Here is a 15676-nt window from a genome sequence, read left to right on the forward strand (position 1 = left end):
CATGCTACTGTAGTGTCCCACCCCTGGTGAGGGTAAGAAAGACAATTAAGAACTACATAAGCTTACTATTTCTTTGAAAAATATTTGCTTTGGATATTTTGAATGAAAGAAATACCGTATTACAGATACAGTTGAAGTTTCCTTGTTTTCCTCCCCGTTCTCTTTTCTCCCTTCCCAGGGCCAAATACTGCCACAGAATTCATGTGCTTTCTATGCATCCATTCTAAAACTGTAGAGGGCTCTTGTTTTCTGTGTTTTTACTTTTGCTTTTTGTGTCTGTTTTCAATTTGCTGTGTAACATATTAAATATTCTTATTATTCTGCTTGTTTTTTTAAGTCCACATTTTTTCATTTATTCATTTTTAACTACCATATACATATTCTACATTTTGTGTGTACATTTCCCAGTGTATGGACATTCAGGGTTTTGTTTGTTTCTCTTTGGTTTGGTTTTGGATTTTTAGTTTTACAAACAAGGCTTTTTAGTGAATATCGTTATGTATGTCTCTCTATATACACATGCATGAATTTCTTTAGGACTGGTACCTAGAGCTACAGTTTCTGGTCAGGATGAATTCCTACTTTCAGCTTTGTAGACAATGCTAAATTGCTGTCCAAAGAGGCACTACTGGTTTACCTTTCTCCCATTACAATATAGGTGTACCTACTTCCCCGTTATCATCAATGCATGATGTTGATGGACTTAAACATTTTTGTTGTTCAGATGGGTGTGAAATGGTATCTTGCAACTATCTGAGTTTTCATGTGACTGACTTCCAGGGAGCCCAGAATGCTTTTACTTGTTTGTTGGCATTTGTGTCATCTGTGACTTGCCTCTCTTTAAGCCTGCTGCACAGATTTCTGGTGACTTGCTTGTCTTTTTCTAGTTGAATATAGAAATTGGGTCTGTATTCTTAATAACAGTCTTTTGTTGTATGTGTTGAAAATATCTTTTCTCAGACCACTGCAAGGCTTTTAATGTGTGATGTCTGATTATACAGAATTTTACATTTTTTTTTGTAGCTCGGTGTATTAATCTGTTTTTAAAACTTGTACTTTATGAAAGATATTAACATGGCCACCAGTGTTCTATTCTACTATTTTAAGTTTGTTTTTCACATTACGGACCTTAATCCATCTGAATTTTTATGTTGTGTCTAGTATGGGTAGTGCTCTATTTTTAGTTATTTATTTATTTTTCCCATGTGGAGAACCTGTTGCCCAACATCATTTTTGGAATAATCACCCCTTTCCTTGCTCTTTGTAATATCACCTCTGTTATTGCGTATTATATGTTGGATTCTCCTATATGCTTATTTCTTTTGGGGGGAATTCTGTCCTTAACTATTTATTCATTTTTCTGTCTCAGGGCCAGTAGAACAACTTTCTTTTTCTTAGGCTTATAAGAAATCTCGATATTAAACAGGTCTCTCTGGCCCTCTCCGCCTTAAAGCTATTTCAATACAATTAACCTAATAACATTTTTATATGTAGATCTGGCTCACTCAACTACATTATTGTCCTGTAGGAAGAATATATTCAATAAATTTTTGAGAATTACGTATGTACCTTCTTTTGCCTTTATTTTAACACACTAAATTTTTTAATGAAGCATTGCAAAAAAAGCAATACAGTATTCAAAATATGTTCAAAACTTACTAAAATATATATTTGCTTTGTGTAGTCACAACTTAACAAAGCAGAGAGATATATAATTTTTTGATAATTTCAGGTCATTAAGTTAGATCTAAAAGTAAAAGAAAACTGATTTTATAGTTGTCAGAACGTCATACAGAATATATACACAATGCAAAATATATACAAATACACAATATAATTATGAAAATTCCTGACTTTTAAAGTGTATATAAATAATATAGATGGGAGAATGGTTTCAAAAACTGCTTGCAGAGTAGTAATTTCACACTGAAGTGCAGCTGCATTGGAGATATTTAAATTCTCATGTTCTACGGTCTACTATGTGGTTTCTTTCTTTTAGACACACATTCCTCCCTTCTGGTTCAATGAAGATCATTGAGACCCGCGTTTCAGATAGTGGGATGTATCTTTGCGTTGCCACAAATATAGCTGGGAACGTGACTCAGTCTGTTAAATTAAATGTCCATGGTGAGTTTTGAAATGAAGACATATGATATCTGTATACTGGCCACAGGAAAATCCGTCATACCAGTTTCTTTGATAGTTAATCTCTAAATTGTATATAGAGTAATTAGAGAAAAATTTTCTAAAATTGGAGACTTGTGATTTTTCTTTCCTTTGCTCTGGAAAGTTTATTTGCCATCTGTAGACAACTTTTCCCCTTTTCCTCAAATGAACAGTATTAAAATTTTGGCTCTCCATTTTACTAAATGTCTACAGTCACTTATGACAACTATTGATACAATGTAAAAAAAAGAAAATATGTTTAGACTGATGGCTTTTTGTGGAAGTGAATGTGGGTTCTCAAAGAAGAATTTACTAGTATTTGAATGGTCATTTTCAATATTCAGAGAATTCAGCAACTGAAAACATTCTGCTTCCTGGAACTGTTTAACTTTTTTAAAAACTTTCTAGTTAATCTGTTTTATTCCCTCAATTTTACCATAGTCTGTCCAAATATTTATTTATTCAACACATGCTTAGTGAGTACATACTCTGTCAGGCATTGTGTAGGTGCCAGATATTCAAATTTCAGGAAAAGATTTTCTCAGATAACATTGACCTGATTTCACTCTCAGATCAATCACTATAATAGTGTCCTATTTACCATGGGATTTGGGATCCAGTGAGAATTCCATCATTTCCTAGCTCTAGGGTATCTTGGGCATATTACCTAATCTCTCTTACCTTTAGTTTTCTCTTTCATAAAATGATAATAACAATCCTCTCAAAATTATAAGGTTGTTACAACCTTTAGAATGTATTGGTTAAATATTAAGTTTTAAAAAATGGACAGAGGGATGGGGCTTTTTAGCAATGTAAGGTACATAAATTCTAATGATATCCTTATGAGTCGAATTGATTCTGTAGTGTTAAAGCATGTATGTGGAAACGAATAATACTTGCCAATGTTTTGATTAATTATCTCATTTAAATTTCTAAAGGAAGGTAGATAAAGAGAAGTAATAGAGACTTGATTTTGATTTTCTTCTCTGAAATTAGCAAAGGTTTTTATGAGAAACTTTTCTTACTGTCTGGCTAAACCTTCTACAAAGACCACAAAAACTAGGAGTACCTGAAGAGAAATGCTTTTTCTTTTACTCCCTTATATTATAGAAATCATTGCCTTTTAAGAGGGTTTTAAACTTTAAAATTATTTATAAATTAAAGGAAACCTAACATTTTTAAACACTTGCCTTTTCCTCAAGTTTGGCATGAGGGATTTTATATTTATTATTGCCCATAATCCTTGCAGTGTACTGATATTGAAGAGGTTATTTTTGCCTGGATTATCAAGGAAACAGGCCTCAGGAAATTTACTGACTTGCCCTAGATCACACAGCTAGTAAGTGGACCCCTGAGCCTGGGTCCAAATCCTGAGATTGTTCCACTTTCTCATGCTGCCTCTTGGTAAGGAGTTCGCATTAAAAGTGAGAAGAGAAAGGAATTTTTTAAATTGAATTATTAATACTCAAAATTGTGTCTAGTTCCTCCAAAGATACAGCGTGGCCCTAAACTTATGAAAGTCCAAGTTGGTCAAAGAGTGGACGTTCCGTGCAACACTCAAGGGACGCCTCTTCCTGTAATCACGTGGTTTAAGGGCGGAAGTGCCTTGCTGGTTGACGGAGTGCAGCATGTTAGCAATTTAGATGGAACATTAAGCATCGACCAAGCCATGCTCTCTGATGCCGGCCTATATACATGTGTCGCTACTAACATAGCCGGCAGTGATGAAACGGAAATAACACTACAAGTCCAAGGTGATTTTTGGCACAGAAAAATATGTGTATGGTGGGGGTATATTATACAACCTGCTGGCATAAGCTGTTCTACTTTGAGTAGGCAGAAAGTAAGCAGATAAGTAAGAAATACAGGTCATGAGAAATACTATGTAGAAAATTAAAATCGGGTAATGCTCCCTGCAGTTGTCTACTTCAAAGATTTTATTTACTTGAGAGAGAGAGAGAGAAGAGAGAGAGAGAATCCCAAACAGACTCTGAGCGGAGCACAGAGCCCAAGGCAGGGCTTGATCTCATGACCCTGAGATTATGACTTGAGCCCAAATCAAGAGTCGGTCTCTTAACTGACTGGGCCACCCAGGCACCCTATAACTTGTCTTTTCTAGCGAAATATTTGACCGGATATTTTTAGCAGTTTGATAAATGTACTGCAGTAAAGTGTCTGGCAGCTATAAATATGTGTCATATTTAGGAGAAGAATCAGGAAAGATAGCAGTTCACCAGTGTAGCTGGTTGATGATGCTTCAAGAGAGTTTGATATTGCTTAAGGAAAGCCTATGATAATGCATTTATTTTTCTAATAGAACTACCTACACTAGAAGACCTAGAACCTCCATATAACACTCCATTCCAAGAAAGAGTGGCCAATGAACGCATTGCATTTCCATGTCCTGCAAAAGGTGTGTAGTCCTTGGACGTATGGGCATTAGCATAATGTTATATTATTCCAGAATTCTCTGTTGAACCCAAAGTATCTTTTTGAAAAGATCCACTTGTCAGTCCTTGTTATAACATTTGGGCATTAATCCTTCTTTTAAATAACAGCTCTTTGAATAGGTGTTTTTCCCTCACAGGTGTTTTATTTACTTCAATGGAAAAGCCTTCTGTTCTTCCAAGCTTGCCCTATCTACTATGTTTCCCAAGTCATTCAGGCTCCTTCCTGTCACTTCTTAGTTCATTCGGTTTTGATAGGATTTCTCTTTAAAATGTGATAGCTAGAGCCATTCAGAATTTTCTGCATTTATCTCACTCAGAGGTATGATTTAGGACTAACCCCCTGTTTGTTCTGGATACTGCTCTTCTAGAAACCCTTTTTCTTAGATTTACCCTCTACTGGTAATCCTAAAGCTCAGGTTCTAACTTGACACTCTGGGGCTTATCCAGACCCCTTTTACCTCCCTGAATTTCTGGGCTTTCTATCCCCCCATGTTTACGGGCAGGAAACTGTTACTATTTTCCCTCAGGGGGATGTGAAAGAGGCATTGTCACTATCAGCCTTACTCTGGATGCCAGTAGGTGGTTCAGAACGTCCTCTTTTTCATGTTTGCTTTCATCCACAGTGACTCAAACAGGTCTACAGCAGTTCTGGCAAATTCCAGACAGTATTCTTTCCATCACCTCCATGCAGCTGGTACCATCAGTGCTCCCACAAAGGCCTCTTAGCGATTGTTCCTGGAGGCAGCAGCAGATGAAGGGTCTCATGGCTGTTCCTGCTTCTGTAGCAAGATTTTGCATCTCTCCACAGTGGCTCTCACCAATGGTTTTTTTCTACCAGCATTACAAGAGAACTTAAACAAGCTTTTCACGTATCAAGATAATTATCAGTAACTATCCCCATAGCAGTGAGGGGGGAGGCAAGGCCTGGAGAGGAGACCCTTCGAGGGTTTAAGTTCAGGTATTTGCAATGAGTATTCGATGCCTCTGGATCGCTACCAGTAGCACTGTTGCTCTTTGCTCTCTGTTGGATCCCAGACTCCAGCGCTGGCTTAGACTTCCCTTTTCCCAGCTGTTTTGACTTGCCTTTTACACTCTGAAAAACCACCTCTTAGGTTCTCCATTGTCACCTGGGTTATAATTCTTAGGTTCATTTAAAGTAGCTACATGCCTTTTCATTGTCTTGTGCAACAAATTTCATCTTGTACATGATGGTTCCACCATTTATAAGTTAAAGATAATACAACTTCTTTTGCTCACTTGTTTAATTTTTCATTTACTCACTCAACAAGCATTCATTGAGAAGTCTGATTGAAATGCATAAAGGAATGAGTGGCATGTGAAGAAATGAAGCAATGATTATACCCCTTTCTTTTCTTTGACAACATAGAAAACTGTAGTCCATCCGTTCACCTTCTCTTTCTCATCAGTCAGCTTTTTACTGTTAGCACAATGAAATAGGCCAATCTTTTTGTTTTATTTTTTTTCCTCATAAATACAACTTTCATAGTCACTTTGATAAGTCCTTAACTCAATTTCAGTTTAGCCTTAGCGACATGTTTTATATATTCTGCCATTCTTTTGTAATTGTCTTGGATTAAAGTACTTGGATGCCAGTACTTTAATATTTTTTATTGTCCTTTAATATAAGATTATTAACAATGTCAGGCAACCACATTAATTTGATATCCTTTCTTTTTATTTTTATAGGTATTAATTAAATTTTGAAAGTATTAGACTAGTGCCTGACACATCGTTTGCTAAATAAATACATTCTTAATATAGAATTAATGTTTGTTTATTTCCAGTATGTGCTTTTGGCTCTATTACATACTTCAAGATGGTTTTATCACTTCCACTCATCAGCACATCATTTCCACTTATTCATAAATAAATCTAGGAAATCAGTCTTGCTCTCTGCTTTCCCAATTTTCTTTTCAGTATAAAAAGTCAAGAATTGTTCCTATTGTCCTTTGTTTAACAGCATGAGATCACCAAATGTGTTAGTAGTAAAATTTCCTCATCTCTACTATATAAAGCATCGCTTCTGCACTTATGACCCTACTTGGTTGGGCAATCTTTATGTTGTATTCCTGTGATAGCCTCTTGCTTTTTGTTCTTCATTTATTTTTACCCCCAAACTCTCTTCATTTTGATCAATATAGTTTTTTCCCCACTAATTACCATGAACTCACACAAGAAAATGCTTTGGTTTGCTTACTGTCTTCTGAAAGTCTTGATAAAGACAACTTGCTCGAAGTCTACAGTAGAGATCACAGGTCTCTTGAGACTGATCAGAAATTAGAGGCATTAAATACCATAACCTCTTTGAAATTTCATGCCAGGAGAAATATCTTGAGAGTAGCATAGTACCTTAGAGTACAAATTATAGTCATAACAAAATTTTTGTTTCTTCTCAATGTATTTAATAATGATTACTAATTTTATTATAAAATACCACAAAACTCTGATTTCTTGTTTAGGGACCCCCAAACCAACCATCAAATGGATATGGAATGGTAGGGAGCTGACGGGCAGAGAGCCTGGTATTTCTGTTTTGGAAGATGGCACATTGTTGGTTATTGCTTCTGTTACACCCTCTGACAATGGGGACTACATCTGTGTGGCAGTCAATGAAGCTGGAACCACAGAAAAAAAATATAACCTCAAAGTCCATGGTAAACATAGATAAAATACCAAAATCATATACTTGAATATGTGACATTTTCTGTCTTAATATTTGTAAGTTATTCTTTCAATGTAGTATTATTTAATATTAATGTGAATAGAATGTTATCAAAAGGAAATTGATAATCTGATTGCATTGGTTAATTGATTGATTTAAAATTTCATGTAATTTTTTATTGTGACTTTATTTAAAATTCAGTAGTAGAATAGTCAAAAAGTTTTATGACCTAAGCTAAGCTATCTACTTACCCTCCCTAATGGCAAAGAAATTTAACTTTGTGTGTGTGTGTGTGTGTGTGTGTGTGTGTGTGTACGTGTATTTTCCCAGAGATATTTTATATGTAACAAGGAAATATGAATATATATTTTATCCTCTTTTTGTGTATAAAAAGGTACATATATATATAGAAGAACATTGTATCCATTACTCTACACCTTGTCTATTTTACTAAAATATCTATCTTGGGGATTATTCATTATTCCTAACTCTTATTTATACCTATATAGCATCCCACTGTATGGCTATGCCATGATTTCCTTAACCTTCATCTATTAATGGTGAACATTTAGGTGTTACCAATTATTTGTTATTATAAGTAACACTTTAATGAAATATTTGTACATTGGTCATTTTGCATCAGTCACAGGTTATGTTCATTTTAAAATTTCATGGTTATTGACTTCCATAGACACTGGTCAATATGCACTTCCATCAGCAAAGTAGTGAGTCCCTCTCGTGACTTCATTAAGACCCTAGCAGTTTACATTTTGAGTGGTATGCAGAATAACTAGTTTCTCCCTTAAATTTATCCTAAGTTTTATCCTCACTTCAAAACTCTGAACTGTTAATTAAAGTAAAACTTTAATAAGAGTTATTTATACATATATTGGTCAAGATTTTTCCTTTTATGTTAAGGCATGTGCTTAAATATGACCAGCCTTTCTAGCTATCAGATATCTTAGAATTTGCTTTCTAAAGGCCTGTGTAAAGAAACGTCATAAGTAACATTTATTACAAAATTATCTAGCCATGACTCCTCTTTTTGCAGTTCCTCCAGTAATTAAAGATAAAGAACAAATAACAAACGTATCTGTGTTGGTCAATCAGCTGACCAATCTCTTTTGTGAAGCTGAAGGTACTCCTTCTCCCATCATTATGTGGTACAAAGATGACATCCAGGTAAATGAAGACATCAGAATATGTATAATTCCTTGCCTCTGCCTCTGAAATAAATCATTCAAATGTGACTTTCTTATTAATAATGATATAAAACTTCTGCGTCAATTCCTAATTGTGCATTTGTATTGGGATTGGAAATAACACTGACCATTTTGGCCTTTGAAGGTGACTGAAAGCAGCACTACTCAGATTGTGAACAATGGGAAGATATTAAAGCTCTTCAAAGTCACTCCAGAGGATGCAGGAAGATATTCCTGCAAAGCAGTTAATATTGCAGGCACTTCTCAGAAGTATTTTAACATCGATGTGTTAGGTAAGGGAAACAGTCTTTTAAAAATGCTACAATTTTCAGATGCGTTTCTTATAATAGGATGGAGCTGACAGTTATGAAAGAGCAAAGAGATTAAAAAATTGAAAAGAGAAATATCATTTGTTTCACTCTTTCATTATTTTTGTCTTTAATATTGGTTAACCGGAATCATATGTTATAGAATATTTTAAGTTTTTTATTATTTATCATAGAGATGTCTGTGGATATTTGGTACTATCTTATGCATAAAATAATAAATTACTACTCTTGTTGATTTCTCCCATTAGGTAGGCAGGAAATTCTCTGGGAAGTAATTATACAGGATGATGCAGAGTAAAACTCATTAATGCTCTTGACACATGAAGCTGCTAGATTGTAACTTGAACTGGAGAAAAGTAGCAAATGCACCTTTCCCTGCAATTCTAATTAACTCATAACTAAATCACCTCTGCCCTGATCCTAATTAAGAGGGGAAAATTCTGAGTGTGGGTAGAGGAATTGAGATATAAGACATTTAGAAAATTTTAATGGTACTCATAAATTTAAAATTTTATAATTTTAGTTTATGAAATTATATTTGCCAATTAAAGTTTACTTTGTGATAAAATGACTTCCACCCTTTTCAATATTTTGTTCATCCATATGGGCATATGTTTCTAAGTCTGGGAATGATGCTGCATTCAGATAACCATTTTTAAGCTGCTTCAGCATAAAAATAATCCCTCTCATTAGTCTTCTCAGAGCCTGAAATACTTTGCATTTCCTCTACCAAAATTATTCTTATAATATTTAAGTACAGGCTATAAAAAACAAACTAAGTAATCTTTTTCTATCATTAGTCACATTGGCATTATTTCTCTTGGCATTCATTTACTTTGAATTCTGTGTGCTGATGACTCCCAAATTTTTATTTCCAGCTCAGACTTCTTCCCTGAGCTCTAAGAATATATATCTCATCTTTTCCACAGTGTCTTAACTCAATGTCTTCGGGGCATATCAAACAGAAAGGTCTCAGTGAACATCTGTTCATCTGGGGTCATCTTCAGTGATCCCCATCACAGTGCAAAACATGTCCATCCACCCACTTGCTTCTGCTAGAACCTAGCACTCATTCTTTCCATCTACCTCTCCCCAACTCGTTAAATGTATCTACATCCTGTCAAGTCTACTTCCTAATCCAATGTTGAACTATCTACTTCCTTTCATTTCTAACTGTGAAAGTATCATCATTTATAAGCCAAATTAATGTAGTAACCTCTGAACTGCTCCCCTTCATCCACTCTTTGCCACTCAAATCCATTCTTCATCCCCCAGCCAATGTGGTCTTAAAACAAAAATCTGATCACACCCCTCCTCTACTGAGGGAGCTACTTTGGTTGTTGGTCATTGCCCTGAAGATGAAGGCCAAACATCTTAACATGATATGAAGGGAGAGGATTTCAAAGTCAGGGAAGCGTACAAGAATTCTTCAATATTTTAGTAATTCTGAGAAGAAAAACTAGCATAGTCATTTCCACAGGTCTTCTATCCAATTGTAGCATAGAGGCCCTTTAAAAGAAATAAGGGTAATATACTTCAAACAGCACTATGTTATAATATGTAGAATTTGAACATTATAAAATTAATGTTGATGCCATTTGTTATCTAAAATGTATAACAGTAATAAATTGCATTGTATGAGCTTCACTGCTCATTTATATTCTCAACTCCTTTTGCACTCCTCAAAATGAGTTAGTTTTTGCAGGTAATTGTCCTGCTAGTGAATCTTTCATGAATGTGTTCATATATTTAAATTTAGCATTTGGGTGGGTCCACAGATGCAATATGAAAAGTATTATTGTGTGTTATTTTATTTGTAATATTAAAATCTTATTGAAATACTGTAGAAGTCAATAATAATCTGCTCTTCCTACCCCCCACTTTTTTGTGAAGTCATAGATTTTCATGATAAAATGTTTTGTTCAAGTCCCACCCACCATAATAGGTGCCAGCTCCCCAAATGAAGTCTCTGTTGTCCTCAACCATGACATCACCCTCGAATGCCAAGTCAAAGGCACCCCTTTCCCCATTATTCACTGGTTCAAAGATGGCAAGTGAGTACCCTTTCTCTGTTTGTTGCAAGGGTCCAATTGATAGGAAATACATGTGTAAATGCTTATGGATTTTCTCCCTTTCAATTATTTTAAACACAAATATTATTAAATGAACATGAAGGAAAAACAATATTATTCAAAAACTTGTCTCAAAGTCTTGTAATACCTTTTATTCTTATGAATTATAAGAACTTTATAAATGCCAGAAACTTATTTTAGAAACATAGAGGCACTCAAATTTACTGTACACTAAATACTCTGCCCAAAGGCTTGGAATAAAAAATGAAAAATGTAAGCTTCAAATGCAGATAATTTTGCCTTTACATGGAACTATTTGACTTATGAAAAAAGAAAATTTTTATGACAAGATGAATACTTAAGCTAGTTCTATAAATGTAGAAAAAGGAACAGTCACAGAAGAGCAATAGATACTTCCCAAACTTCATGTTCAAGGGCTACTGAGGTTTGCCCACACTGATACAGCTGCAGTGATTCATATTGTTCTTGAGAGCTTATTTTTCACAGCATGGTCACAGTTCAAGTATTATTATGGTTTTTGAGAGCAGGTGTCTAAGACTTAAGAGTAAAGATTTGCATTGTATAGAATAAAGTATGCAACTATGTATAAGTAAAGTATGCAAACTTCTTTATAAATCAATAAAAAAGACAAGAGAAAAATGAATGGAGGATATAAACTGGCAATTTAAAAATTTGTAGTTAAGCAATAAATGTATTAAAAGATGCTCTAGAGAGTATTATGCTAATGAAATAAGTCAGTCAGAGAAAGACAAATACTATATGATTTCACTCATATGTAGAACTTAGGAAACAAAACTGATGAACATAGAGGGGGAAGAAAGAGAGGCTAACAATAAAGCTGACTCTTAACTATAGAGAACAAACAAGGTTGCTGGAGGGGAGGTGGGCCAGGAGATGGGTTAAATGGATGATGGGTATTAAGGGGGACACTTGTTATAATGAGGACTGGGTGTTGTATGTAAGTGATGAATCACTTAATCTTACATGTGACACAAATATTACACTGTATGTTAACTAACTGGGATTTAAATAAAACTTGGAAGAAAAAAGAAAAAGAGGCTCACTCTCAATAATTTGGAGAATATAAACAAAAATCAGGTCAGATTGGCAAATAAATAAGTGTATAAATAAATATATAAAAGTTTGAACAATGTCAAGGGTTGGCTAGAGTGTGGGAAATCAGGATGTAATACTATGTTGCAGAGAATGTAAATTAGTACTCTGTAAGGCAATTTGTTGATATCTATTAAAATTTGAATGCCCTTATGCTGTAATGCAGCAAATACACTTTCAGGATTTAGGAGAGAGAAGTAAGAATTCACGCGGATCCACAGGAGGGCTTGTACCACAGTAGGTAATATTCCTAAAACACTGTGGTGGCAGAAAAGTGAAAACTGCCTAATACCCAACATTAGGAGATGGGTAGAAAACTTACAGCATAGTCATATTGTGAAATACTGTGCAGCAATTAAAAAGAGTAAGATCAAGCTGTAGGTACCAAAAATATCTCTACAGCTATTGCTAAGTGAAAAGAGAAGTAGAAGAAAGCAATACCATTTACAAACTAGATTCTTTTGGGAAGACGTTTAAGCGTGAAAATGTTTAGAAAAAAACATGTTGAAGAATACAAACCAAACTTACAATGGTGAGACGTCTAGATAGAAGACTCACATTAGGGGTAATAAATCAAGAGGACCTTTTCTTATTATAATACTTTTTTGTTTAAATTTTTATGTTACTTGCATAATTAACAATCAATACAAGTTTTAAAGTTACTTAAATTTGAGTAACATTATCAAGTATTCACTTCCTTTAAACAGTTAAGATGCATTAAACTAAGGTACTTTATTCTCTTAGCTTTTGAGAACTTCCTACAAAGTGTCATACCAAGAAATAGTGAAGGGTGCTTCTGTAGATGATTAAATGTGCTTCCATTTAATCGTGTAGTCTGACTCATGGCTTTTAATAGACCAGTGCATCTAATTATTTATCATGGCTAAGTCACTGCAAATTTTTAAAAACTAGCTATGGGTCTTCCTGAAAGAAGATCAGTGGATTTTAAAGGTATGAACCATAGGATATTGTAGACTTTAATAACCATGTTTCAAGTATCACATAAAGCTGCTGCCAGTTACGTAAAGTGAGTCAATAAATGACTCTACATAGTAGAAAAAGACTTCCTTGACAACTAGAGAGGAGCTGCTTCTGGCATAAATATCTTTGAGTATTTATGATTATATATGAAAGCATTTATATTTGTTACAATATCTGCTTTTTAGAAAAGTTGGCATGATCATTGCCTTTAGGAAGTAGTAACTATTCATTCTATTGTGAATACTTTTCCAGGTACATGATGATATTGGCTTAACAATAATATTGCTTTGCCTCAAGCTCCTATACTCTTAGTTTTACTTTACTAACTGATGATAGAAATTTTAGCTATGCAAACAAAAAAGAAGGAAAATACGGAGAAGGAAGACTGAAACAAATAATGACACTACCAGGTTTCTATTAATATTCAACAATTAAGTTTGACATGAAGGGAATTTTCATCTCAAAGTAATAATTATCTAACTTTCGTTAGTAAAGTGCTTTAATAATTCCATTTTTCTAAATAGGAGTACTAATCACATCATTGCATTTCTTTTAGATTCATACAGAAAAAAACAACTTTGATTCTTATTTTTAAACTCCTATGATTAACGATTTTTGTTGTGCCCAATAAGAGAGGAAACATAGGAAAATAAAAATGGAACCACAGAATAAAATTTATTTTTTTCTAGGCCTTTATTTTTAGAGGATCCTAACATTGAACTTCTAGACAGGGGACAAGTTTTGCATTTAAAGGATGCACGAAGAAGTGACAAGGGGCGCTACCAGTGTGCTGTGTCCAATGCAGTTGGCAAACAAGCCAAGGACATAAAACTGACTATCTACAGTAAGTGTGATTTTCTTATGCTTTTTGTTATTATCAATCCTCACTATAAATTGAAAAGAAGGAGCTCCTGGATGGCTCAGTCGCTTAAGCGTCTGATTCTTGATTTCAGCTCAGATCATGATCTCAGGTTTGTGAGATTGTATGTACGCATGTGCTCTCTCGATCCCTAAAAAAAAAAAAAAAAAAAAAAAAAAACTTGAAAAGAAGGGTTTAATATTAACTGTTCTTTTATTCAATACTGAATAATTTGGAATGCTACTTATTTTATTTAATTATTTATTTTTAAAGATTTTATTTATTTATTTGACAGAGAGAGACACAGTGAGAGAAGGAACACAAACAAGGGGAGGTGGGAGAGGGAGAAACAGGCTTCTCGCTGAGCAGGGAGCCCGATGCGGGGCTTGATCCCAAGACCCTGGGATCATGACATGAGCCGAAGACAGATGCTTTACGACTGAGCCACCCAGGAGCCCCTGGAATGCTACTTATTTTAGAAGCAAGAGCCTATCTTATGTGTTTTAGAGTAGGACATTGCATCCAGTTTTAATGCATTTTGTCATGAAGTAAGGATTTCTTTGAGAATTGTAGTGATTTTCAGTTGATGTCACTCAAGAGGGCTGGTATTTCCTATTTGATTACTATATAATAAACCAAATGTCTATCTCCTTAAAAGGGTTAAAAAAAAAAACCCTCTAAAAAGAGTTGAAATGCATGAATTGAATGAAGTCAGTGGCATGCAGACCTTTCAATTGTTCTCTTTTCATACCATCTTGGCCTTTATTCTGACCACATGGTGATATTTTATTTTTTATTTATTTATTTATTTAAGATTTTATTTATTTATTTGACAGCGAGAGACAAAGCGACAGAGGGAACACAAGCAGGGGGAGTGGGAGAGGGAGAAGCAGGCTTCCCGTGGAGCAGGGAACCCAATGTGGGGCTCGATCCCAGGACCCCGGGATCATGACATGAGCCGAAGGCAGACACTTAACGACTGAACCACCCAGGTGCCCCTACATGGTGATATTTTAAATGCCTTATATTTGTGACGCCCTTCCCTTCCAGTTAAGTTCCCACCACAGGAGTTAGCCCTCATTTCACTAAAAGTCTCAATATCACCTGAGGAAGGTGAATTCCAAAGTCATTTTTTTTAGTACTCAGAGTCATAGGAAGGCACATGAACATTATGTGCAGGCACAAAGAATTACCCAATAGAAAGGAACAGAACTCAATAGGCCAGTCATGCTTATTGTGGTTTTACTTACTGCACTAATTTCGGTCCCTCCACTGTGTATGATACTCAAGAAATTTTAGTTACTTCAGGAATATCACCTTTTGACAGGATCTTCCCAATCCAAGCAGTCAGTCACCCAGTCATAACACATATCACTGTCTGATAAGTTACTGCTCAGTTATGGGTTTATTTACCTATTTGCTGTTTGTCTCCAAGGAAGCTAAACTTCACAAGAGCAGGGCCTTATTTTGCTGGTTCCCTACTTTGATACACGGTAGCTCTCAAGAAATGTTTGCTAAATGAATGAATGGTCTAGTGATACACTGTCCAGTACTGTAACCACTAGCCACAGGAGGCTGTTGAGCACTGGAAATGTGGCTAGTCCACATTGACACAAGCTGTAAGTATAAAATATAGACCAGATATCAAAGACTTAATATGAAAATATATCTAATTAATAATTTTACATTGAATAAAACTGGAAATGATGGTATTTTGTATATACTGGGCTAAATAAAATATATTATGAAAACTTATTTCCTCTGTTTATTTTCAAATTTTTTAGCATGGCTACTCGAAAA

The 15676-nt window shown here is 34.8% G+C and overlaps 1 protein-coding gene across 1 annotated transcript in view; it reads left to right on the forward strand.

Moving 5' to 3' along the window:
• HMCN1 (hemicentin 1) overlaps positions 1-15676 on the forward strand; it is a 471707-nt gene that overhangs the window by 254789 nt on the left and 201242 nt on the right. The window contains exons 23-30 of the mRNA XM_027611279.2: positions 2000-2127; positions 3648-3920; positions 4484-4579; positions 7097-7291; positions 8351-8481; positions 8647-8794; positions 10758-10884; positions 13707-13861. Of these exons, the coding sequence (XP_027467080.1) occupies positions 2000-2127; positions 3648-3920; positions 4484-4579; positions 7097-7291; positions 8351-8481; positions 8647-8794; positions 10758-10884; positions 13707-13861 (1253 nt within the window). The remainder of the gene's footprint in view (positions 1-1999; positions 2128-3647; positions 3921-4483; positions 4580-7096; positions 7292-8350; positions 8482-8646; positions 8795-10757; positions 10885-13706; positions 13862-15676) is intronic.

Source organism: Zalophus californianus, chromosome 10 (genome assembly GCF_009762305.2).
Source record: "Zalophus californianus isolate mZalCal1 chromosome 10, mZalCal1.pri.v2, whole genome shotgun sequence".
Lineage (NCBI taxonomy): Eukaryota > Metazoa > Chordata > Mammalia > Carnivora > Otariidae > Zalophus > Zalophus californianus.